Source organism: Apis cerana, linkage group LG11 (assembly GCF_029169275.1).
Source record: "Apis cerana isolate GH-2021 linkage group LG11, AcerK_1.0, whole genome shotgun sequence".
Classification (NCBI taxonomy): Eukaryota; Metazoa; Arthropoda; class Insecta; order Hymenoptera; family Apidae; genus Apis; species Apis cerana.
Window position 1 is genome coordinate 14,823,037 of NC_083862.1, and position 26,831 is coordinate 14,849,867.

A 26,831-nucleotide genomic window follows, 5' to 3' on the forward strand; every position below is an offset into this window, starting at 1 on the left:
TCAGCAAGAGCAAAGGGATTTAAATAGATAAAAGTCTGATTCGATAACAAAGAAAGTAGAAATGAATTTTATAACATTATTAAAAAACTATATTATTAAAAATAAAAACACTAAAATGCGAGATCTTCTTTAAAATAAGGAAGAGAAAAATATTGAATGTTTTAAAATATTTACTATTCATTATTTTTTAAATGAAACGAAATTTAATATTGTTTAAAAATCTTTTTGATAAATACGGATAAATGTAGATCATTTGAACAACATAACAATTTATAGTATAAAATTTTATAATTATTTTTTCAAAATAAATTACATAATTCACATACAGACTATTTCTATATGTTAACATATGTCAAACATATGTTAAAATATTTAAAAATAATTAATCAAACAACAATAGAAAAATTTCAATAAAGATTTTGATAAAAATTTTTAAAAGATACTTTAAAAAAAATATATTAGATTTGAAAATTATCAAGAATGATAGATTTTCTTCTAAATACGATAAATATGATGTTTGTATAGCACTTTGCTACATGTTTTTTTCATATATAACAGCAAATATATAATAATATAAGTTAGAAATAAATCAAGATGCAAAAAAAAATCGTTGCATAATATTCATACTATAATCATTATTCACTCTATGAAAAAGTAAAAAATATGCAAAAATATTGCAGAGAATGGCATTAAATATTAATATTAATAAAAAATAGCAAAATTTTGTAAAAAAATTGATATCAAATTTAATTTTATCATTATTGTTATTATCTACTTAAAAATTAATATTAATTAAGCACAAATAAACTTAATGATCAAATACTCATATAGAAAATTACATATATGTTATAATATTACACATTTAATACTCTTATTAGTAGAATAATTGGCAAAAACACTAATAAAACACTAATAAAAAAATGGCAGTTTCTTATTTTTTGCAAATAATCTTTTCTATTACATTTAATTTTTTAATTCTAAATTTGAATAAAAGATATAGCATAAGCATATATTTTTTTCTTTCACTTTTTTTTTTTACTCATGAAAAATACAATAAATATTTTTTACTGCCTGTAACATTAAAATATGTATGAACATTTGTAAATTATTCTGCTAAATTGATTAACTTTATTTTTTTAACAATATACATGTCAAATGAAAATTTAGTGATCATGTATTAGATGAACATTATTGAGTATCTTTGGAAAAAAATGAACAATTTTGTTTTACACATGAATTATCAATAATATTACAATTTGGAGCTGTGCACAAAAATTCAATTGTTAACTGTGCGATAGTTCATTTTAAACACTAACAAGATTTAATTTATTTTTCTTGTTTGTGACTATTTAATAGTTGAATGTTGAACTATATCACTTTGTCATTTGTAATAATTTTTTTGTTGCTCTCTCCATCCCAACCTGCATGTTTGTGCAACATGTTACTCTCATATATTTTTTAAATCTTCTGGTAAATCATTCTTAGGATGTTTATTCTCAAAATGTTGTTTATATGTCTTTGGATCTGGCATTTGTGCCTATAAACAGATCATTATTTTTTAAATTTTAGAAGTATTTTAGAACTCTAAAATTTATAATAAAAAATAAATAACATACTAACCTTACAAACTATGCACACATGAACTAAAGCTTTTTGTGCAGCCTTTTTTTGTTCATTAGCACTATGTCCTTGTTGTTTTTTTACTTTTGCAGCTTTCTCAGCTGCTTTGGCTTGTGATTGAATTTTCTGTTGTCCACGTGCCATTCTGTAATAACATTTATATTATTACAAATCTGTGTACTTTTATATATATAAAAATTTTATATATACAAAAATTATATGTAAGATTATATTGAAATAATCATTTGTTAAAGTATTTCATAAATTGTGAAAAAATGTAAATATTATAAAATTAAAGGTGTTTCGTCATAAATTTTTCAAGATACGTTTAATTAAAGTGAATACAGATGGTACCAATGTAATGGAAAATAAAGTTCATACAAATTTCTGGTTGCTATGTTCGCCGTAAAAAAACGTTGACAACGTGCATCTTCATTCGACTGTACAATCTTCAATCCTTTCTCTTTAATAGACTATTATTACGTACTTTCACTTCGCCGAGATTATAAACCCAACCTATAAAATAGGTGACTGAGGTGCCAAAGATTGCCCGCGATATTATTGGTTTAATTTATATTATCAAGCGTGTGTAAGCAAAAAACAGCAATACAAAATAGTCAAATTAAATTTTCGAAGAAATTTACAAGAAGCAAGAGCAAAAAATTATTTTTTTAGACAAAGTAGTTTGCAAAAAATAGGTCGCTCACCTGTCCCAAGATAAACGTATTTAAAAGCAAGATTCTCTTGCTATTTCGATGATCCGGGGCTTAATTATTCACAACAGAAACAAAAAAATTTTGTTTCTGTATTTTGTTGTATAATTGAAATTAATTAAGAAAATGATTTGCAAAGAAAACGGAGTAATCGAAAGCAGTGCTCACAGCACATCTATTAGAACGAGCAATCTTCGAGCATCCGTACGTGAAGTACTGCCTTTCAAATAAGAATTGTGTATAAAATGAAAAAAATATAATTGAAATGGTATACGTAAAAGTTAGTATAATTACGATACGATATTTATATAGTTTTCTTTATTTAATTTTTTATCCATTCACTTTAGATATTTTGAGGATGTAATTGTTTTTAATCGATATTCAAATATTAAGACCAGCAGTTCACTGACCGCATTCTTGACAAGAAGTATGTGTGTGTGTGCATATCAAAATACTTTCTTCCAATGAGGAAGACCACTTTCCTATAGCGCTTGTTACCTATTGGTTGAAATTTTCAATACAATTTTGAAAAGTAATCATGATTTTTTAATTTTTATTTCAATATGATTTATATTATATTGTATTTTAATTTTATAATATTAATATATTATTAAATTTTATAATTAATATTTCAAGTAATACAATGTGTACAATTTGTTAAAAATATGAGTTTTACATGAACCAATCATATTACACATTAAACACTTTAGCGGTTGTTATATTTAAAATTGATTTTATAATACTGTGAAAAATATTTTATTTTCTTTTTTAGAAACATTAATAATTTCAATTTTATTTTAATTCATAAACTAAAAATACAATGATTCATGATATAGACACTGAGCTTTGTATTCAATTATTTTTATTTACAAAGTAATACTATCATAATATGCAATCATATATGTGTACAATGTAAAGAAAACACTATATTTATCCATTTTATAATATGTAGATATATATTTTATATATTGTTTAAATATTATATTGAAAGAAAGTTATACATGTTTTATACAATTAATCTTATGAAATTTTTAAATAAAGTAGAACACTATTATATCATCTATTTTATTAACATTCCATAATTTAGAGAGTTTCGATATAATATTTAAATATCGACTACGGCACTTTATAAAATGATTCAAATATCTTTTGCATGGTATGATATCATGACTTATCATTTATTACAAGCGTGTAGTTTTTTTAAGCACATTAATTACTATATACTAAGAAATCCATTGCGTAGTGCTGTTTAAATATTGACATTGCAATCATTGTCTTACATATAATATAAAACAAAATAAATTAATAATATACGAGTTTCTATTATCGTAATATACTTTCATCATCAGAAAACAAATACGAACATACGTAAATGCATATATAAATAAATTTTTATATAAATGACAAAAACAAATTTCTGCGTTTTTTAATAAAGGAATACAAATCCAGAGTATCCATGTCATACATACATACTAACTTTTTCCATTACATTACTTGAATAAATTAAATAAAATAAAAAAATAAATTTTAAATGATTTTTTATAAAAAAAAAAAAATTAAAAATGATTGATGATACGCACATCATAACGTCAAATTCATTAAAAGTCGCATCATTAAAAGTCATTTTTTTTCAATCCTATTAAATGACGATGTTTAAATTACTTAAGTTATATTTGTTTTCAGGATTTCGAAAAAATCATACGCAGCATAATAATAATTACAATTAAGATACAATTTTGAATCTAAATGTTGTTTAAATTCTAAAAAAACAAGTACTGATCATACGTTGATGAATAAATTATTAATTATTTATTAAATAATTATTATTAAATAATATATTAACATATATGTACATATATTAATATGTTTCGTAATATATATTTAAAGAAGATATAGAAGAATATATGATCTAGACATTACTTTTCGCTACCTGCAACTCTTTTTTATTGAATTTTTTTTACAATTCGAAACTATTCCATAATGGAAATAACGCAATATTAATTATGTGCATCAAAAATTGTTTTTTTTCGCAATATTTATGAAATGCACGGTTTATTATTTTCTGTGCATGCAAAAATTTTTATTACTTATCCCTACTTAACAATGGAATATTTATATATGTATATATTTTGTAAATGTATATTCAAACAATACAATTTGTTTTAAATATAAAATGTAGTAAATTCACAATATCCAATTTGTTAAATAACAATAAATTAATTAAAATAAATTTTTTTTTTTACAATATTTATCGCATTTTTAATCACTAATACATATTATTTCAATTCTACATCTAAGTACAAATATACAATGACAAAATTAATTTTCAATAATGGAAGAATATAAATAAATATTAATTTTAATAAAATAAAAATAAGATGTTACGATATTTGCAATTAAATGCACCGTCATTTTCAGTTTCCAACAATATGAATATGTTTCATCTACTTTATAAAATATAGAGAATATAATTAAAATTTTAAATTGTAATTTAAATACAATTTTACAGAAATTAAAATTTAAGAAAAACAAGAAAATTCAATATAATATACAAAATACATCATTTCCCGAAGATTATAATATGCATACCATATTCGTTATTCTGATACTCTGGCAGTGTAAAGAACTGACGATCTACCGTTCTGTTATAACAATTCCAAGTGAAACAGATACAGAATCGAATGATATTGTTATTGAAAGTAGTAATCTATATAATAACATAATTTGTAATTGTTTTTCGGTAACTATAAAATCTTATATATTGCATATATATATATTGTTATTATTAATAATTACTTCAAGTTATTAATAAATATCAACAAATTTTAAAAATATTATATATATAAAATTATACATCTACTAACTAATGAATAAACAAATTATTTTTGATTGAATAATTAATTGCAATTGCATGCTGCAAAATGAAACTGCACAAGCTGTAGCTTCTGGCAAGCTATTTATATATTTATAAATGTGAGAATATCAACAAAGTTTAAATATTATTTATCTCTATATTTAATTTTATGCCTTGTACATGGGCATTTTAAATTAACTACTAATGATCATAGAATATTTGAAGTTCATTTCTCTCTTTTTTCTTTATATTTTTTAATGACAATATTCTATAAATTCATGATAACTTAAATGATGAATGTAATAGTTGCCAAGAGAGCAAGGAGATGTTATGAAAAATATATTTGGGTACAAAAATGAAACTACTTTACAAGTTTCACTGAAAGCAGGATATGACTTAAAAAAGAATACATATAGAATTGGATTAATAATATCATCGATAAGAAATAGCACAAAATAGGAACAACCGATCAGCGCAAATCTGGATTATCGTCAACTTGCTTTTTAATACGTAATAATACTGTTGTGTACCACTGATCCAATCGTGAAATTGAATCATATTCCTTTACTGCTTCTGTAAAACCTTCGAGTTGTTGTTCCTCGATATGTTCTATTAATGTCTGAAATTGAAATTGAAATATCTCTAATTGAAATCGAATCGAAAAATAATCTCGAATTTTTTTTAAATATATAAAAATTTCATAACATTTAAATAAAAAAATTTTTCAATCTATATTTTATACCTAATATATTTTATTTTATATATATTATATTTTAATACATTTTATACCTTTATCAATTTGTATTCTCTAGAATCTTGGAATGCAGGATATTGTTCTTGATAACGTTCAATTGCATGTTGAGCATTTAATACATCAACACATAAATGGCATAGCGCCGCTCGGAAAAAATATTCTTTTGCACTATATTTTAATAAAGAACTTTCTAAAGATGCAGATGCAACCTATAGAAAACAAAACTTGATAATCTTTCCTTTTTCAGCAACAATTTAAAATAATATTAGAAATCTTTAACTTACCTGTTCATAAATTTGAATAGCTTTTTCATAATTTTCAAGTTGTGCAGCATACTGTGCAACTTTCAAAAGACATTTATTTGCAGAGGAATTGCTCTCTTCTCCTCGAAAATAATCAGCAGCTTGCTCATAATGATGAACAGCTCTCTCAAGATCTACAGCTTCACTTTCATACATCTCAGCTATACTTTGATGATGTTTGGCTGCCATTGTGAATCGACCCATATCAGTATAAATTTCAATTGCCTTTAATAGACAACTGATTGCCTCTAGAAAAGATATAAAATAATAAATTTATGTTTTTATTTGTACTTTTTATCTTTTTAGAAATATATATCACTATCACTATACCATTTATATTAGATTTTTTAAAACAATTAGCAGCATCTACATAATTAGTAGCTGCATCATGACGATTGCCTGCTTTAGCATGTAACTCTGCTGCTTCATAAAATGCACTTCCTGCAGAACTCCAATTTTTTGCCATCTTGAACATATTTGCAGCACGTTGATAACATTCTACAGCTTCTTCAAACTTTGATGATCCTCTATAAGCAAATATAATAATAATATAAATAATAAAAATATATAAATAATTAAAACTTATATTAATAATTTGTATTATTTTATATATATATATACATATGAAACATAAATAATATATGAAAAAAAAAACAGATATTAGAAGTTATCAAGTAACAAATATTGTATCTAAAAGTAGGAATATAATAAAAAATGAATATATTAATACATCAAACGATTAAAATAATTAGTCAAAATATAGTATATATTTTCATGTTTTTCGATTTAATTTAGTTTTTGATATGCTTTTGATATTGTTAATAGAAACTGTTACATATACAGATATATATGTGAAAATGCGTAGAAATGAATGATTTATTGAACGATAAGGAAAAAGATATAAAAAAATGAATTATTTTAACAAAGAAAAAAATATTACATTTCTTTTAAATCATTTCTATAAATCAAAGTAAATGAATAATACATATTGAAATTGCAGATTTAGTAGTGGACGAGTTCAAGTAAATCGATGTCATAAACGTACCCAAATAGCGAACCGAAGAAGCCCTTCGAAGATGTTAACTTTTTTTCAGCCTCCACTAACAATTGCATTGCCTTCTGTTCGTTATCAGCCATGGTTATATGAAATCTTGACACTGTAATATCTTTAAAAATGTCTTAAATTATAAACTTCGCACAAATATCCACCTCCCATAAACCGACGTCACTAGTCAATGAAAATGAATCAAGTGTCATCAGTGACAGAATTACCAACATTTGAACAGAAATATTTAAGCCTGATTCATAATAATGTTTGCTCAGAATTATTTATATTTTTATATTTAATAATAATTTTATCAAGAAATATAATAAAATATTTCATTGGTATTAATAATTTAAAAAAGTAGTCAAAATAAAAATTATATTGAAAATAATTTAGAAAAATTAAATATACAAAAAATTAATACTTTAAATTTTAAAATATTGGCAACAACGGCGGTAAAAATTATTTTGTATTTATTCTAGAAACAAAGTATTAAGAACAAAGTGGAATTTCAATTTATTAAAATATAAATTTAAAGATTATAAACAAATATATAGTTATAAGTAAATATAGTTTATAAATAGATATAGTTTAAATTAAAATACAATTGAAAATGTCAGGAGTGTATAAACAAGCATTAAAATCTTTACAACCTGGTACGCAAAATGCACTTGTAATTGGTATAATTGTAAATAGTTTCAATATGAAAACGATTGATGCTACACGAACGAGATGTATGAATTTTATTTTTTCTTTTCTTTGAATTAAAATTTTGTATGAAAATGACAAAGTTTTTTATAAAATATCTATATAATTTTATTAATTTATATATTATAATAATTATAGTTAACAATGGCGATCGAAGTGTATGGACATTCACGTTACGTGATTCTATAGAGGATTCTATAAATGTAACCATATGGGGCAGTATACAATTTGTTAGAAAATTGTTTTCCAGTTTTCATATCGGTAGCGTAGGTTTGTAATAAATTAAAAATAATAATACATGTAATTAAATTATCAAATAAAAATTTTAATTCAAAATTTGAACTAAATTTAAATATTTGAATTTAACTTGAGTGTAAAATATTTGAATTTGAATATAAATTTACTTTAAACTTGAATTAGTTTGCGCTGCATATTTTCTTTTTTCTTCTTTTAATTTAATAACTTCTAATTATTCTTTTACTTTTTGATTTTTTTATACACTCTATATACACATATCAAATTAAATTATATATAAATTTAAATTAAATTAACTTACAGTGGAGGTAATTAATCCAAAAGTAATCGCGCGTCGTCCAGAAGACAGGAATGAACTTTTCATGCCGTGGGTGTCCAGCGCATGTAGCTTGACCGTAAACGAGGGCAACGCGTTAGTACAAATTCATGATGCACCAACACGCGCAAAATATGAATCTTTACTGATGCTCCCGATTAAGAATCTGAACGGACTACGAACTTTGAAAAGCATTTTTGAGAACTTAGAAGCGCTACGCGATCAATATGTCGACATCTTGGTGGTTGTTACCTTTGTATGTTTTATATTTGAAAATCATCCAAGGATATTGATACAAATTTTGTTTTAAATTTATTTTTGTTAATATTGTCTTAAACATAAAAAAAGATTTTTTAAAAATCTATCGACGTAACGTTATAAGAAAATTATTTTGAATTAAAATATTTTAGATATTTCGAAATTTTTATTTTTATATCATTTTTTACTTCAAAACTTATGTAAAATTTGTATTGAATAGATCAGTGATATTCGAAATGTGATAACACGTGATGGCAGAGATATAAAGTTCCGTAATTTTGAAGCAGTAGATGGATCCACGGATGAAGTAGTGTCTTTAATGCTTTGGGAAGATGAATGGATCGAAAAGGCAGCTTTATGGGAACCTAAACGTACTGTACTTCTTCTTGTGGATGTTCGTATCGCATACGACAATTTTAAAAAAAAAACTGTCTTATCTACAGGTTGTAATTAAAAAAATTGAATTTGAAGAAAAAATTTTCATTTAATTTTAACTTTTTTCTGACTTCGTTTATGAATTTCTAGCAAGAAAAACGATGATTACTGAAAATCCAAATATATCACAAACTACGACTATAAGAAACGCGGTACAATTTTACGAACATGATATTATGTCCGGAAACTTTGTGACACCAAATCGTAAGCATATATAAGAAGAATCATTTCTTATTGAAATTTATATTGCTTTATATGTTTTTAATTTTATATTCTACACTTTGAAACAATATTTTGATTTCAAAAATTATAATAATTTGATTTTTTATTTTTCTAGCGGATACAATTACGAGTGTTATGACTATTCAAGAAATTTCGGAAAAACTAAACAGAAAAACAAAACAAGGTGAAAGAATTCAATTTGCCACGATTTTAAAAGCTTATGTAATGGATATAAACGTAGAAAATTTAAATCCTGGAATAATATCTATAAGATGGTTAGTGCATTTTCTTTTTTTCCTCAATATTTTTTAATAAGTTCGTGTTTTTTAGTGCTTTATGTAAGAAAATCATTCCTGATAATCGAGATTCGTGTATGAATCTCGAATGTCCTTCAGGCAACGGTACTCGCGTGCCTTTAAATATAATGAGTCTTAATCTAAAAGTCAATTTAAGAGACAGCACAGGATATCTTATTGGTTGTCGATTATTCGGAGATACAGCTGAACGTGTTCTTGGTTGCACAGTTAATGAATTTCAGGTTTATTAATATTTTTTTTTAAAGTATAATAATTTGTTTAAATTATAATAATTTTAATTCAGTATTTTTTAATAAATTTTATTAGGAGATGATACTTCCTCAACGCACTGAATTAAAATGGAAATATACATTAGAAAAATGCGATATACGATTGCACGTTCTTGGTCCAACATCTACTTTTCCAAATGCTATATATAATATCCTATCGATTTGTCGAATTCAAGAAAATGAAGAAATAGAGGAAGATAATCAATTAATCAATAATGATTTTGTCTCGAATGATTATTAAATTCTTCGACAAATTATAATTTTCCAATTAATTATAATATAAAAATATATTATTTATTTATAATTTTATTTTTTTTTATTTATAGACATTTCAAAAAACTAAAAACTATATTTTCCTATTATAATATTAAACAATAAAGAAAAAAAGAATAAATGTATATATTTAATTCATGCATTTTATTAATTTTTTATCTATTTCAATTTTAATCAGCTGATTAATATCTCCTGATTGGTTGTATTTAAAGACCAATGTTTTATAAATATCGTACAAAAACTATATCATTGAAATTTTTTTTCTACAAAGTAATTTATATAATTTAATTTTGTATAATTTTCTATTTTTCTATTATTTTAATAATAAAAATAAAATGGAAATAGAAGAATCAATAAAAGAAAATGCTGTAGAGGTTATTAGAGAAGGATTGAGAGAATTGATTCATATAGAAAGAAAGGAAAATCGTATGAAAACGGTAAATAAAAGTCGTGTGGCTTTAGGAAATATTATAACGAATTCATCTTTTACAACAGAGTTTGTAATTGAAAAAGCAAAAGCTCTTAAAAAAAAAGCATTATCTATTGAAGAGTATAAAGAGCTTCAAAATGCTCTTATTCAGGTAATAATTCAAATGCATTATAAATAATAAATATTATAATAATGTTATAATGTTATAATATTTTTTTTTATTTTTTCATTAGAGTGAAGAAAATGTTAATTCGTTCTTAAAAGTAGATAACATCTTATTTGCACTGGTACGTGATTTCTCTGGTAATGACCCTATTTTACAATTATGTGCTATTAGTTGTTCTTGTAATATAGCACTTGGAAATGCTAAAGCATGTACTTCATTAACCAAAAGCATTGGACCATATCTTATTACAAAATTAGATACTTTAAATTATTCTTTATTGGTAAGTTAAAAAGTTAAAAATTATAATACAGTTATGAATAAAGTTGAAATGATATATTTTTTCTTATTAGGAAATATGTATATGGACAATAGGAAATTTAATTTCAGGGAGTAATAAGGCATTTGAAATTCTTCATGCACAAGATTGTTTGAAATATATTGTATCCTTGATGTACAATTGTGATAATGTAATTGTGTCTTCAGTAGCCTATACTGCTATGCATTATGTACATATTGGTTTTCAATATATCTTGTAATGAATGATTTTTTATTTTTTTCATTTAATTTTTAAAATATATTTTAAAATATTCCATTAATTGTATGAATATTTTTAGAAAAGAAGAAATTATTGAACTTACCAATGCTACTATAAAGAGAAACTTTTCATTTGAAGATTCATATTTTATTTGGTTACTTGCATTATTATCTTCAGAAATATCGTGTCACATATATTTATATTCTGTAATCCCTTTAATAATTGATTATTTATATGAAAATAGCATAAATGATATTACATCAATAATAGAGGTATGTATTTGTCTCAATGGTAATATATGTTTATATTAAATATTATATACTATATATAAAATACTAAAGTTCTTTTTTTATTATAGATCACAGCATGTATAAGAATATTAGCTAATATTGTACAAGAAACATCTGGACGATTGGCAAAGTATCTATTGGAAAATTCTAAATATTCACTATCAAATTTAAAAATATTATTAAATAAATTACTTTTATGTCAGTATGTACATATTAGGAAAGAAACATTATGGCTAATAGGTAATAATAATGAAGATGTTATTGTTATAAAATTAATTATTTGGTATAACAAATTTAAATGAAAAATTAAATATCTTGCAAAAACAATTTTTAGGTAATCTTTATAATCACAATTCTGTTGATATAAAAAAGATTATACAAGAAGTTATTTCTGAATCAGTTTTGAAGCAAACAGTCTTATATACAATTCAACAGTATCAATAAATGCAAACTCTATTAGTTAAATGATTATGTGTAAGATATATAACTGTATAATATTTACATATATATAATATTAATAATAATTATAAATAATAAGTCTTTTTTCCCGATTTTATACTTTATATTGTATAAAAATATTAAATTATTGATAATATTTAGCAATCTTGCATTTGTTTTAATAATTCATCTTAACAGGAATAAATTGTCGTCCTAACTCTATAGAAGTATTTTTCTCTGGTACATCCTCAATACAAGGTATTTTTATTATATTAAAGTATATGCGACCCATAATATGTGCTGTCGGATGTGTCGTGGCTTTTAAACAACGATACAGCGCTTCATCACATACACAGTGTGACCTAGAAAGGTAAAAAGTTTATTTCCATTACCATTAATCACAAACAATTTCTCTAAGAATAAGATAAGTAATATTTTTGTAATATTTTCATACTTGGTATATACGGAATAATTTGTAAGATTATATCGTGTTTGTTGAGCTCGAATTTTTACAGGACAAAGATCATGACTGCGACAACATCTGAAAAAATTAAACATATTGAAAACCGCACTTTAATTAAACATAATTTTCTAGTAATTTTAAATTTATTTTGACATATAGTGACCTATCAATTTGAACTTCTTGGCCCAAATCATGGTAATTCTCGGCTATATCCCCGGCACCACACCATTTTGTGCCTATGAAATCATCAAAATTTATGTCAAAATATAGATAAATTACAAATATAACAAGAAAGTCTGCAATAATCACGAACCTGGTAAGATACCTGAGAGAAGAGACAAGACATTACTCATTCCATGATTATCTTTATTCACACTGTTTGATATCGTTGTAGACAACCTTTCGTGCTGCATCTTGTCCAATAATTCGCATTGTTGTATAAGTTTTGTCATTTGTGAGAAAGATACCAGCTGAGGAATTACTATGGATGACAGATTCCTCAAAACTTCATTGGCTTCATTTTTCTCACTATAAATACCGATGCATTTTTTTTATTTATGCATAAATATTGATTTCAATCTAATCCAAAGTACTTACTATACTTCGATCAAGTTGCAATTGTGCAATTCATTATTAATGCCAAGATCAACTACTGCCACGGTCTGATCATGATAATAAACAGCTCTGATCTCATTTCTATCAATCATATTGGCCTTCGAAATACCATTCAATCCTTTGAAAGTGTTTTTGAAGAAGATCGGTTGCTGAATACTGTTAGAGATGATCGCCGCGATCAAGAATAATATCCATTCTGTGAAGCTCATGATTTAAATTGTATTGCACTACAAATATTATCCTGCTTATACGATCATATTAATCACATTCTCGGATTTATCATGCTGAAAATCGTTAGATCACTCATAGATTAAAGAAACAGAAATTAAATTAATGCAAGTGAAACATGCGTCGATTTAATCAGTGCTTTTGTTACGAATGGAATCAATTCTTGTCGTCTTGAATTCTGAATAAGAAATAAGTTTCTATGATTTTAATTTAATCGTTTATTTAAACATTCGCTTTTAAGAATTTTTTTCTGTTCAATCGTAGCTATTGTAAAAATAATTAAATTTTTATAAAATATAAAAATACAATATAAAAGTTTTCGTATCTGAATATTAACAAATATGAAACAAATATGAAAAATTATGATTATTTTTTATCATTTCATAGAAATATTTTATTGTTAAGTTATGTTTATTAAAGAGGAAAAAGTATAAGAAAAAGGAATGAATATAATGGAATATTTAAATATAGGTTACATAACATTCAAACAAAATATAGCGTTTTATATAAATTCTTATATAAAAGCAAAAATTTAATTTACTTTTGTGCATATCTTCCGATACAATTTAATTCAAACTTAATAAAACTCTAATATTAAAAAATTAAATATATATAATTTTTTATCGTATTTATATTAATGTAGCATATAACATATTATACACTCGTTTGGCTATATTATTTTATACAATATATGTGAAAAGTAATACCTGAGTTTTTTCTTTTCTCTTCATTCTTGTGCTTCGATTCACATATTGATTACACTCTTGATAAAAAGTAACAACACTCTTATACGTTATTATTAGAATTTTTCATCTATAAAAATTTAATATTTAGTTGCGAATAGTTGATTGCAAACGGAACATTTATAATGCACGCAATAACATTAAGAAATTGAACGTCAATGCCAATTGTCTCGATCGATTCAAAATTCATATAATACTCGACAAATTTCTGAATATCCCTCGAAGAAACAACTTTAAACTGCGCCGATGGAACAAGTATCTGGCGGGAATTAACTGACGTCCCACTACTGTGATCTATCGATCTAGAGAATTCGCAAGTATACCTGTTCAGACCCCTCCATTTTCATTCTTTTATCAGTTACAAAGTATCGTCCAACAATATGCACGAATTTACTTGGAGGAGGGGGAACCCAGATTCAGAAAGACTAGGACGAAGAAAGTAGGACGAAAAGTAGAAAATCGTCTGGTTAGTATGTACATATATGGTTAATTTTTACATTATGTTTCTGATAATCTTAAAAATTTACATGATTTGTATTCGAATATTAAAAATAATCAAAATGTTATTTTTATATACATGTATTATCTTTAATTTCAGTTATTTAACGAGTATAATAATATAACGATTAAAATTTATAAAAACTCGTTTAAATTACATATAAAAAATAAAGAAATAGTTTTGTTCATCGTTTCTCCATTAATTTCTTTGTTTTTTAAAATTTATAACTGACCGTATAACTGATCGTAATATACCAATAAGCAATCATAAACGCGAGCAATTTACAAGATCTTGAAGTCAATATATGGACAGTCGATACGTCGACATGCAGTAATATTTCGTTAAGATTGGCTTGACTTCAAGGGCTGTTGCTCGTGAGCGGACGCGTTCGTCTTGGAGGCTGCATTCATGGGATATTGGTTTCCAATCCGAGTAGTGCTTAGTGTGATACTAATAGGCGTAGCGTTCGAAAGTTGTTGTCGAACCGGACATTGTCGGTAGCCTGGAATATGGCAATACAAAAATATATTTAAAATCAAAATAATTATATTAATAAACTTATTAATTTAATAATAATAATTTGTGTATTGTAGAGCAGTTTTTTAAGTAATACTAAAGTTAATGATAAATATCGTAAGTCTATGTACAAATTGTCAAAATTGAAATAAAAGACGATTCGATAAGAAAAAAAAAAAACAAATAAATCTGTCAAATTTAATCTATGTACTTTTCTATTTTTCCAACATTATTTAGCTTTAAAATATTTTCAAGTAATTTCAAATAAATTTTCTTCATAAACTTGAATTATATTATGAATTATTTATATTGCTCTATGATCCTACATTTTGCATAATTTTTTTACATTTTTTTGCATAATTAAATAATTTCAAATATTTTTAATAAAATGATCGTGAAGCTTAATTTAAGATATAAAGAAATGTTTACCAGCATGATGAGGACCGGAACAATGACAGCAAATAGGGTTGTTTCGAGGTCTAGGACAAAACTCAACACTATGTGGTTCTCCACATCGAACGCAACGTGGCAAGTGTCTACAGTTGGCAGCCATATGCCAGAATCCCTGGCAACGATAACACTGAAGAACACCGTCCCCTGTTTGAAAATTAGATGTTTCGAGAAAGTTGCTAACTATTCCTGGCCCTGCCTGCAGCGGTCCACCGGTACTTCCGGTTCCTCCGCGCCACCAACGCTCTGGGATAGCACTGAATCGAGCTGCACCGAAAAAGTCCAGTCCTTGACGCAATAAGAGTTCGTAATGTCCAGCATCTAATACCTAACAAGAATATTTTAAATAATTACCATCAATCTCAATAATAACTTAACTTTCTGTTAAAAATATTTATAAAAATTATTGGGATCGTAAAATTAAATATGAATATAACAAAATTATATCGAAATCATTCGAGAATTATTTCGTAGATCATTATAACATTATAACATTATGATATTAAATTAGTCAAATTATCATACGATATCAGCGATTAAAATTGTTTTTTTTTAGCAAGAATCTTTTTTCTCTCTTTATTATTGTTTTGTTAATTTTGAACTATTACCTCAACGCGTATATATTGTCGCCAACGTTCAACGCTTCCTGTTGCAATTCCCTGTTTCATTAATGCAGAATTGATATCCTGTAAAGGAATAGCCCAGGGTACATCGCGAAGAAGAACCGCTTGTCTATAACGAGAATCTTTCGCTGAAAATCGAGCCACCTAATTTGAAGGAAATAAAAAAAAAATTTAATTTAAAAAAATTAAATTTCATTTAATTATAAAAATATATAAAAATAGAAAATAATTATAAATAAATAAAATAAATAAGTAAATATAATTTTATATTTATGAATAAAATCTTCATGACCAAATTCTTTAAATATTTAAAGATTTCATGTTGTGCAAGTTTTGTCATCTCATTTTCTTGCATAAGAGAAAGCGAAAGGAAAACGGCGATTACGGTTGTGAAGCAGCGATTATGTGGGCAATGATGTTGTATATAATTTACTTTTGAATTCGAGAGCTTTTTATTTTGCAAAAAATATAATAACAAAATTGAATAACAAATAAAATTTCGAGGTAAATTATTAATAAAATTAAATAATATATAATACGTTTATTTTATATATTTTGAATTTAAATCGATACATATTTTACGACATATATATATGTATATATACATATATATATATATATATATATGTATAAGTTACAAATAAGAAATTGGAATGGATAGGATAATAAATACTTGTACAGGTCCTTCGAAAACACGTGCCAAATCACCACGTTGCAACAATTTTTCTGCATCAGCTTCGCAAGTAAATGCCGCAATCAAACCACAAGGTGTTTCAGACACGTGCCAGGCTGCTAAGGGGTCGGATGCGCGGATTACCTCTTCTAGATTAGAACGTAGCAGCTCGCCACCTGGCATAACTTATTCGTCAAGTCTAACAAGTTCAAAATATCAAGGAAAAGTAGGGAAACTATTGTTTTAAAACAACTTATATTGAAAAAAAACATTTCTCAAATATAAAAAAGAAGAAATTTTTCTATCAATATGATGACAAATACCGATTGTATAATTCGAGAAAGTTATCGCTTCAAAAAAGAAAAAAATATGAAACAATTAAAAAAATCATTTTGCAAATGTACATATATATATATATATATATATATATATGAAATCACATATAAAAGCGGAAAATTCGTTAAATAAATAGCAACTTGCCACTTTGTATTCCTTGCACTTGACCTTGCGGCCCGACAGCACGCGAGATATACAAAGAACATGTAAACTCTTCTTGGCAAGATACACGTGCCCGTGCGTTACAAACGTCATCTGATGAGGTATTCGCTACCGCGACCGTAGTCTGCATCGTTGTCTCAACTTTTTTATTCTCTTGAGAGCATTCCTCCTCCATCCTGTGCACTTTGTGCACCATCGAATGTACCCCTAAAATAAAAACGTAAAATAATATAAAATTCATAAAAATTTTTTTGAATAATATCGAATAATTAGAATTTTTCTTTAGAATTATTAGATTGTTTCAAATTTGATATTACATTTTATTTATGTTAAAAGTTTTAATATTTTTTTCTTTTGAAATATAATATCTCTTCAAAATATACATTTTGGAAGTAATAATGCTTTAATAAATAATAAAAATATGTACTTTTAAAATAAATTACATGCATATGTATAAATTACATACATATATATAAGTGACATGTATTAGAAATAATATGTTTAAATACGTGATAACACGTGTATAAAGCAACTTTATTGGCAGGTAATTGTTATCAATACAATAAAACTCTAATTATCGATAATGAAATAGGCATATAAGTGTTTGATAATGCAAGGTTATAATTACATATTTCTCAGTATGCAAATATGATCTAAATATACAAAGTTGTAGAAAACAAAGTAAAAAATTCAATTGATACTCAGATTCGTTTGTTCACCACATTGACACAATCGTTCAATGCGGGACATCCGATTTATAATGCGATCAAAAGCATACAATTTGACATTCAAACTTTCACAATTGGTAGCAGTATGCGTACCAATTTCCTTTCACTTATGTACACAGATTATTGTTTTTAATCACTTTATATCGTGTAAAAAATGTCGATAACATTAAATCACCTTAGACGTTTTTTCCGCTGGTCGTATTTTCGGAAAAGGAATTCTGGGCCAAAGAAGACATGGCCCAATGCTGGCGCCATTAATCAGCCTCTTTCACGATCACAACAATATCGACTCTCTTTTTTCTGAACTATGTATATCTACTGTCGCTTTTTCGATATAGATGTTTAATCCATGTCTTTAATCAGTTTTTCAAAATTCAATTTTGAAATTCATCGTGTTCCTTTTCTATTAACAGGTATCATCCTATATATATTTAGTATTATAAAAAATCGACTTATAATATTGATTTGATATATGATCTTATAATTAATATGAGTTAATATATTTTGAAAATACATTAATTTTTAAATTTAAATATTTTTAAATATTTTTCAATATTATTCAATAACAATTATTGCAAAAATATAATTTCTGTCAAACGAGCTCATTTGTACAATTATCGTTTGTATAATTATTATAATGACAAATGTAAAAGAAAAAAGTATTTTACTTATATCTGATGCGCTAGACACATATATTATTTTACCATCGTTCTAAGTGGGGGTTGTCGCTGGTGGTTGGATGGCGGAGCATCGCGGCAGCATATGCGCACAAAGACGTGACAGCAATTATTACGGCTGTGTGCGCGTTCGTGATTATCGAAGGCCTCTAGGAAAATGGCCGAAATACGTAATCCACCGGTGTTTTCCCCAAAAACTCTTTACCAATTGAGTGTATTAGCGATAGCAAACAAGTTTCTAAATTTGAGGAAGTATCTTCCCGATTTACCGAATGATGTATTGTTCGATGTTTACTATCAGGTAAATGTCAAATTATGTTGTCAATTAGAACGTTTTTTTACATAGTAATAAATGTATTTTTTTTCTAACTTAATCAAAATTATTTCTATTATCAAGATTATTGCAAAATAAACGATTTATTTTTGTGAATTTAATTTTTTATTTCGTATATTCATGAAATAATATCGCATGTTCAATCAAAACATTCAAAGTATCATAACACTGTATTGTGACAGTTATACTTATTTGCCAAAAATGTATTTTGACATTATGTATGTCGATAAGATTATATAAAATTAGATTTAATTTATGAAATAACAATAAATAAATTTAAATGATTCAACAAAACAGGGTTATAAAATGATATATATCATATGTTTAACCTATATTTGTTATATTTTACTTTTTTATTTTGGATATATTTATAATGCAATATAATGATTCATAAAATAGTGACACGATTTGCTAAATTTAAAAAATTTTGCTTATGCATAAATTTTTACAATAACATCAATTTTTTTTTAATAAATTTTATATATTTATTTCGTGATGAATATGATTTCGTATATGAGTTATGCGAAATTATATTTTGACAAGTGCGTAAAAATCAATTTATTTGTTTTTTTATTTTTTAAATTTTATCAATTATCTTAAAGAAACTGTAACATTTTTATAATTTATGTAATTAAATATTTATAATTTGATAGCTAATATTTTCTAATTAAATATATAATAAATTTTCTAAAATGTGATCATTATATAATTTATATTATAAATCAATACAATAACACTAATGCAATAACAATAAAATAATATTTCATTTTTACAGTTGTACAAAGAAAAAAGATTATGTTTATTGGGAATTGACTTCAGCAATCTAGAGATTTTTTCTAAGATGTTAACAGTTACTAGCCGCCGTGTACATTTGTTACAAAGTTTTCAAGTAATTATTTATATTTTTTAAAAATTCAAATAAGAAATATATAAAATTTTTTTGTATATATTACTTTTTTTTTTAATTTTTCAGAGTCTCATAGATCATGGAGTAAGAGTAGAAGAAGAATTAAGCATCACTTATACATTATGCTATCTTGATGTTAGTGAAAATCTAGCTGCTGAAGAAAATTTAATAAATTTAGGTCTAAGAATTGGTGGATTTTTCAGTGATGCTGGTTGGTATGCAAAAAGTGAACAGGTGTTATTAGCATGCAAACAATTATGTTTTGCAAATAATTCTATACCTCAGAATTGGTGTAGAACATTAGAATGTTGCAGAAAGTAAGATATATTTTATTTATATTTAGTGTGTCTTTCAAGATAGATTTATATTTTATAATAAGCATTTAAAAATTTAGACTTTTACATGTACAAGCTGCATATTGTGAATTTTTACAAGCAGCAAAAACTCATCAACTTGCTGTAGAATTAATAGAAAGATTGAAAAAGGCAGGGTATAATGATTATAATTATGCTGCTATATATACTGAATTTAGTATACTTTTTTATATGAAAAGCGAATATGACGAAGCTTATAGGTATGCACCATATCTTATTTCTAAAATTCTATTATTTTTAAAAATTCATCATTTTTTCAATTTCATTAATTTCACAATTGTTTAGATGGAGTATAGAAGCATTAAAACAGCTGAAACCTACGTTGTCTGCACGCATTACTGTTGATGTTTTAAGGCAGGCAGCAAAATCTTGTGTATTAAAACGCGAATTTCAGAGAGCTGGTCTATTAATCAGACAAGCTGTATATCTTGCTAAAGAAGTATTTGGTATTGATCATCCAGTGTACAGTAATGTCCTTATAGATTATGGATTTTATTGGTTAAACTTTGATAACATAATTAACAGTGTAAATCTCTATAAGGTTCGTACATTCGTAATATAAATCAATAAGATTATTATTTTATTATAATTTTCATAATATTATTAATTTATTTGTTATTATTACTTGTTTATTGTAATTATACGTGTTATTAATCTTATTATATTTCTTATTTGTTGTAGAATGCATTAGCAATTAGAATGGAAATATTTGGTAAAATGAATTTACATGTTGCATTAGCACATGAGGATTTAGCTTATGCTCTTTATGTATATGAATATAGGTCTGGTGAATTTCCAGAAGCAAGGTAAATTATTTTATAATTTATTATTCTTAAAAATTTATTAAAATCATATAATTTTATTTCACTTTAAATGAACAGTGTTCATATTGAAAAAGCAATAGACATAATGCTAAACCTTTTACATGGGGATCATTTATTATTAGCAAGTGCAAAAAGAATAAATGCATTAATTCTCGAAGAAATAGCGTTAGATAGTACATCATCGCCATTATCGAAACAAAATCTACTATTTAAAGCTGAATGCCTTCATTTATCTGCTTTGCAATCAGCAAAAGAAGCATTTGGTGAAAGAAATGTACAAACAGCAAAACATTATGGAAATTTAGGACGTGTGTATCAGAGTATGAGGAAATGTAAGGTACATATTTCGCGTAAACACAATGATTAAAAATTTAGAACATGATTATTATATTTCATCAATAATTTTAGGAAGCTGAAGCAATGCATCTAAAAGCTATACATATTAAAGAGGAATTATTAGGACCAGATGATCATGAAGTTGGTTTGAGTATAGGACACTTAGCTTCGTTGTATAATTACCACATGAACCGATATAGAGATGCTGAAAGGCTTTATTACAGGAGTATTGGAATTAGTATGTATATAATATTTTTTTTAAACTTATATGTCATTGTTTTAATTAAATTTTCTTTCTTCATACTAGGTTTGAAATTATTCGGTAAAAGTTATAGTGGTCTAGAATATGATTATCACGGACTTTTAAATGTTTATACAAAATTGAATGAATATGACAAAATTATAGAATATGCAACAATATTAAATAATTGGAAAATGTTAAGAGATAAACACTTGGAATCAAAAGAACCAACAATTGATCCTAAAAGACGGCCACAACCAATTGAAGAAATAATCGAAAAATTTTTTTCTATGTAATATAACTGTATATTAATATTTTAATCATCATTGTCTCGGCGATTGACATAGTTAATTCCAATTTTGTTGGAGTAACTCGGGCCAAAGTATAAATAAAATCACGAGTTACATTATATGATCTAGGATATCGTAAATCATATATTTTTGACAATATCATTAAGGTTTTTCAAACATAGTCACATGAACTTCATGTTTCTTCTTTGTACCTCATCATTTTGTATGTATTAATTATTTTTACAACTAGTTTTAGCGAAAAATCAAGAATGTTTAGAGCTGAATATTTTTTGCACCGTGATCAAATATCAGCAGCATTTAAAACATGTTTATCATTGTAAGATTTATATATATTTCAGTTGATCTATAAAATATTAAAAAAATTCTAATTATTTTTATAAATTTTAATTGTATTTTTTATTCACAAATCTTGTGAAATCAAATGTGATATGTGATGTACTGTTACTTTTTATTAAATATTTTGTTCCTATACAAATATTATAATAAATAAGAAATCTAGATAAATTTTTGGATTTCAGAATAATAAATTAAAAAATAATATGACAGGAATATGTACAGACTTGTGCTTTTAAAATAAATATAGAAATATTATATATTTACTATCTTTAGTTATATATACTATCTTTTTTCTTTTAATATAAAGAAATAAAATTAATGATTTGCAACATTCAAGAAATGAATTCAATATGAGACTTATTTTAATTATATCAATAACAAGATTATAGGTAAATTTACAAATTTATATATGTGTGTATGCGTATATGTATGTGTATATATGTATGTATATATATATAATATATAATATATATGTATATATATATATATATATATAAAACTCATATATACATTTAAAAGCTTTAATCTTTTAAATTACAGAAACATTAAGTAGTATATAATTTATTTACAGAATATTTACTTTATCACTCCAGTTGTCAGGTAATAGGAATCATATCTATTCTCCTCTCATACTAACAGCATCTCTATTTTTTTCTAAAAATTATTAAATTTCTAATTAATTGTTAAATAACGTTAAGTATAATCCATGATATTATAATTGGTTATTATTATTAATTAATTGGTTTTTATTATATTACCAAATTGATATTGCACATTTTGTTGGACTGATTTTTTTTAGAATATTTAATCAGGTGTATGTGGTGGTTCTTGGCTAAAATACGGTGCTGTATCTTGTACCAATAATGTATGGCAAACATCACAGACTCTGGATGGTCTTTGTTTCGGTCCACTTTTTACAACATGTGAAAGGCAAGATTGACAAAATATATGGCCACAATGACGACAATGTACCTATATAAAGAATTTTTCAAATATCAACATGAAAAAATTATATATAGATATAAATCATTTATATTAACAAATTTATTAACATTATTTATTGATATTACCTTTTTCTTTGTAACTGTAAAAGTAGTATGACAAGTAGGACATTCTTCTATATCTTCTTCATGCTGCCATCGTACTTCGCTACCAGCTTGTCTAATTCTTTCTAATTGTACCTACAATTAGTGAATAAATAAATTTTATGTTTTATTAATTGATATTATATATTTTCAGTGTTTATTATACCTGTAACGATTGCGATAATCTAACAAAATCTTTTTGAACCGCTTCGCTAGTGTCTAGCTCTTGTTGAAGACTAGTAACTCTTTGTCGTAATTCAGCCACTTTTAATTCAGCTTGTTTATTTTCTTTTAAAACAATATCTAATTCTTTTTCTAATCGTTCCAGTTTCTCTTCCCTTTCAGCTAGAGATCGATAATCTCGTACATATTTATCTAATTGCGTTCTATAAAATATTATTACTAAAAAATTATAATTATAAAAATCTAAAATACATATATAAAATGAATAATACCTTAATCCACTAATTTCATTTTTTAATACCAATATTTCTTGTTCCTTAACTCTACTTTCCTGTTCCATTTGTTCATGGAGCAATGTCACTTCATATCGCAATGTTTCTTCTTTTTCTTGTGCAACTTCTTGAGCAACTTTAGCAGTAATCAAATCTTCTCGCATTTTCAAGAGACTAACATGCAATTCCTCAACATTATTCGGCATATTGATACTCTCACTCTGCAGTTGCTGGGAATGCTTGCTATGTTTACCAACAAGATTTTCATTTTCCTTTTGTAGTCTGCAAAGATTCAACTAGATTTTCAATAAAATTTTGTCAGGAATGTCACGATAAAAAATATTATTTTATCTATGTCGAAAATTGGAAAGAACAACGAAATAAGAGTGAGAATATTATTTTAAATTTTCTTACGCGATAAGATATCTTTGTACTTCTTCTCGACCATATGTTAATTCCACAAGTTCATCTTTCATATTTTTTTGAACTTGCTCAAAAGATCTTTTCAATTCAGTTAGAGTCTGTTGCAAAGTTTGAGAAGCAACAGTAAGCTCTGCTACTTTGATTTTAAGCTCTTCTTTCTTTTCATTCCATTTTTCTTCCATTTCTTTTCGAAATTCCACTTCTTTTGCTAAATCTTCTTTCTGCATTTGCAACATCCGCTCAGAATCTAACTGTTGCTTTTCTAAATCTTTAGCAGTTGCTTGCATCTTAACTAATTGTGCTTCATAATTTGCACACATATCACATGTTGATTCAGAAGAACTAGATTCTTGTTTTTTTTGCAATTGTGTTTCTTTACATTTTTGTAATTCATCATCTGTTGCTCTTAATTTCTCTTTTAAAGCTTTAATTTCTTCTTCAAGTGGCACTACCAATGAACGCAAAACTTCAGCATCTTCCTGTGCCTATAAAATAATATTTTTTAACATTTACATTTTATATATATATAAAGAAAAGAGAAAGAGAAAATGAAAATATTAAATAATAATTTAAATATTTTATAATAATATATCAAATGATTTATGAACTTTTTCTGAAATGCAGTGCTATTCTATAAAACCATTGCAGAAAAGTTCAAAAACCATACATTTTTATGCTTACGTACATATCTTTTTACCTTCCTCATGCTCTCCTCAAGATTATCAGGACCTAAAGATAAAGCATCTGCACCTAATTGAGAAACTACTTTTCGAGCTATTGTTTTTGTTACTGTAGAGAGTGATATTTGTGGACCATCTAAAGGTGGATCTCGAGGTAATTGTGATTTTAACAATGCATTTTCCTCTTGTAATTTGGAAAGAGTCATTTTTAATTTAGTCAATTCTGTATCCAATTGCTTACGAGAACAAGAAGATTCCTCCATTGTTTCATGTATAACCCTTTGCAAAGATGCTATTTCTTCTTGTGCCTTTCTTTTTTCAATAAGTATATCATTCTGAATTTTTAAATCTGCCACAACTAGTTGACTCTTTGCTTCATCTAATTCATTTTTTAATTTGGCATTTTCTTTTTGTAAACCTGTATTATCTTGTAATCTTCTTTTTAATTCTTCTACAAATATCATACTTATATAATTTATTTCCATTATTATACTTACTAATATGAAGTAGTTTTACCTTCTTTTTGAAGAAATAATTCCTTCATCTTGGCTCTCTGAACATTGAATTCTTCTCGCATTTTGACATTTTCTAATTCCAATCTATTTATTTTTTCTTGTAGATCCTCTAAATTGCAACGAACATTTTGTTGATAAAATTTTTGCATAAAAAACAAAATTGTAATTGAAATAACAATAAAGAAAATTAAAATTATTTGAAAAAATAGAAATATGTTCTATATTTTTAAATTTTTCAAAATTAATCAAAAATAAAAATGTTATCAATATAAATTGGAAAAAAATAAAAATAATTGTCAAAACGTTATTGTGTCGAACATACCACTTCCATTCATGTTGATTGCATTATCCTGCGTATGATTTTCCATTATTTGTTGATTTTACGTGACGAAATTGAATTTTGTTTAGGGTGGGTCACTCTCTTTCGTATAAGATAGAAAATTGTATTCTGAAACACTTCTCGGATAAATGTTTCGATGACATTATGGCACATGTGCCAATAGCAGTCTTTAGGTTTCACTGACATTCATTCTATCAAGGAGATCAAAATCACAATGACGCATTAATTACGCAAAATAATGTTTCATTCGTCAAAACAGAAAAATCAACCTCAACGATTTAGCGGTATGCTAGCGGTGTATCATCAGCACTTCCTCATCAATCAGTATCGATATTTTGAACAGTACATATTCGATAATCGAGAGCTCGGAATCGATTATATCAAAATCTCGCTCAGTATTGATAATAACTTTTTTAAAAGTCAATATCAATATTTACAATACTATAATAAATATGTTGTAATTTAATATAAATCAATAATATTCTCAGTACACATTGACGTAAGATGTCAATATGAGTTTATATAAATTTATTTAAATTATATAACAAACGTTTCATTTTCAACCATAAAATAATTCAATAATGAATTATTTAATAAATATAAATTTCTTATTTTTACATTAATTTTCTTAAAAGTAATTTTCTTTATATTCTTTCAAATGGTTGTATTATTATTTAATGTGTGTTTTTTTAAAATTCATATATTACATAAAATTCAATAACAGTTGAAGAAGAAAAATGAAGAAGTAATATTATAA

General features: G+C 25.4%; 8 protein-coding genes across 12 annotated transcripts; 3 read left to right on the top strand and 5 right to left on the bottom strand.

Moving 5' to 3' along the window:
• Positions 1–1,105: 1,105 nt before the first annotated feature.
• On the bottom strand, positions 1,106–1,764 carry LOC107995752 (zinc finger protein 706). The gene is made up of 2 exons (XM_017053410.2): positions 1,621–1,764; positions 1,106–1,537 (listed from the first exon to the last, which is right to left on the bottom strand). Exons 1-2 carry the CDS (start codon positions 1,762–1,764, stop codon positions 1,448–1,450), a joined length of 234 nt encoding a protein of 77 aa, XP_016908899.1. The 3' UTR covers positions 1,106–1,447.
• LOC107995984 (alpha-soluble NSF attachment protein) lies at positions 1,106–7,536 on the bottom strand. The gene is made up of 6 exons (XM_017053819.3): positions 7,289–7,536; positions 6,574–6,770; positions 6,226–6,491; positions 5,977–6,150; positions 2,328–5,806; positions 1,106–1,765 (listed from the first exon to the last, which is right to left on the bottom strand). Exons 1-5 carry the CDS (start codon positions 7,378–7,380, stop codon positions 5,657–5,659), a joined length of 879 nt encoding a protein of 292 aa, XP_016909308.1. The 5' UTR covers positions 7,381–7,536; the 3' UTR covers positions 1,106–1,765; positions 2,328–5,656.
• Positions 7,537–7,786: 250 nt separating this feature from the next.
• Positions 7,787–10,475, top strand: LOC107995773 (meiosis-specific with OB domain-containing protein). Of its 2 annotated transcripts, none has more exons than XM_062082371.1 (8): positions 7,787–7,944; positions 8,135–8,266; positions 8,555–8,823; positions 9,046–9,268; positions 9,351–9,464; positions 9,598–9,757; positions 9,813–10,020; positions 10,106–10,475. In XM_062082371.1, exons 1-8 carry the CDS (start codon positions 7,902–7,904, stop codon positions 10,307–10,309), a joined length of 1,353 nt encoding a protein of 450 aa, XP_061938355.1. In that variant the 5' UTR covers positions 7,787–7,901; the 3' UTR covers positions 10,310–10,475. The 2 variants fall into 2 exon arrangements, with proteins under 2 accessions (XP_061938355.1, XP_016908924.2); XM_017053435.3 differs by having other exon boundaries at positions 7,792–8,022.
• Positions 10,476–10,607: 132 nt separating this feature from the next.
• On the top strand, positions 10,608–13,366 carry LOC107995920 (uncharacterized). 2 transcript variants are annotated; one of them, XR_009832075.1, is made up of 8 exons: positions 10,608–10,922; positions 11,005–11,217; positions 11,288–11,469; positions 11,552–11,744; positions 11,831–12,002; positions 12,097–12,236; positions 12,399–12,570; positions 12,823–13,366. XR_009832075.1 is itself a non-coding variant. In XM_017053674.3 (6 exons), the coding sequence occupies exons 1-6, from the start codon at positions 10,677–10,679 to the stop codon at positions 12,204–12,206; spliced, it is 1,116 nt and encodes a 371-aa protein (XP_016909163.1). In that variant the 5' UTR covers positions 10,608–10,676; the 3' UTR covers positions 12,207–12,365. The 2 variants fall into 2 exon arrangements, 1 of the variants encoding a protein (XP_016909163.1); XM_017053674.3 differs by lacking the exons at positions 12,399–12,570; positions 12,823–13,366 and having other exon boundaries at positions 12,097–12,365.
• LOC107995921 (uncharacterized) lies at positions 11,287–13,487 on the bottom strand. Its single transcript, XM_017053676.3, has 5 exons — positions 13,261–13,487; positions 12,977–13,191; positions 12,827–12,899; positions 12,655–12,741; positions 11,287–12,562 (listed from the first exon to the last, which is right to left on the bottom strand). Exons 1-5 carry the CDS (start codon positions 13,485–13,487, stop codon positions 12,379–12,381), a joined length of 786 nt encoding a protein of 261 aa, XP_016909165.1. The 3' UTR covers positions 11,287–12,378.
• A 514-nt stretch (positions 13,488–14,001) lies between these two features.
• On the bottom strand, positions 14,002–18,900 carry LOC107995919 (uncharacterized). Of its 3 annotated transcripts, none has more exons than XM_017053670.3 (6): positions 18,412–18,900; positions 17,491–17,715; positions 17,011–17,186; positions 16,323–16,481; positions 15,694–16,042; positions 14,002–15,250 (listed from the first exon to the last, which is right to left on the bottom strand). In XM_017053670.3, the coding sequence occupies exons 2-6, from the start codon at positions 17,702–17,704 to the stop codon at positions 15,090–15,092; spliced, it is 1,059 nt and encodes a 352-aa protein (XP_016909159.1). In that variant the 5' UTR covers positions 17,705–17,715; positions 18,412–18,900; the 3' UTR covers positions 14,002–15,089. The 3 variants fall into 3 exon arrangements, with proteins under 3 accessions (XP_016909159.1, XP_061938356.1, XP_061938358.1); XM_062082372.1 differs by having other exon boundaries at positions 18,137–18,725; XM_062082374.1 differs by lacking the exon at positions 18,412–18,900 and having other exon boundaries at positions 17,011–17,209; positions 17,491–17,625.
• Positions 18,901–18,968: 68 nt separating this feature from the next.
• Positions 18,969–22,835, top strand: LOC107995918 (amyloid protein-binding protein 2). Its single transcript, XM_017053669.3, has 9 exons — positions 18,969–19,214; positions 20,023–20,136; positions 20,221–20,471; positions 20,549–20,728; positions 20,814–21,069; positions 21,210–21,334; positions 21,410–21,689; positions 21,761–21,926; positions 21,996–22,835. The coding sequence occupies exons 1-9, from the start codon at positions 19,071–19,073 to the stop codon at positions 22,223–22,225; spliced, it is 1,746 nt and encodes a 581-aa protein (XP_016909158.1). The 5' UTR covers positions 18,969–19,070; the 3' UTR covers positions 22,226–22,835.
• A 499-nt stretch (positions 22,836–23,334) lies between these two features.
• On the bottom strand, positions 23,335–26,412 carry LOC107996014 (rab GTPase-binding effector protein 1). Its single transcript, XM_017053866.3, has 8 exons — positions 26,057–26,412; positions 25,736–25,843; positions 25,237–25,670; positions 24,531–25,024; positions 24,117–24,398; positions 23,828–24,047; positions 23,647–23,757; positions 23,335–23,548 (listed from the first exon to the last, which is right to left on the bottom strand). The coding sequence occupies exons 1-8, from the start codon at positions 26,100–26,102 to the stop codon at positions 23,381–23,383; spliced, it is 1,863 nt and encodes a 620-aa protein (XP_016909355.2). The 5' UTR covers positions 26,103–26,412; the 3' UTR covers positions 23,335–23,380.
• Between the last annotated feature and the right edge of the window lie 419 nt (positions 26,413–26,831).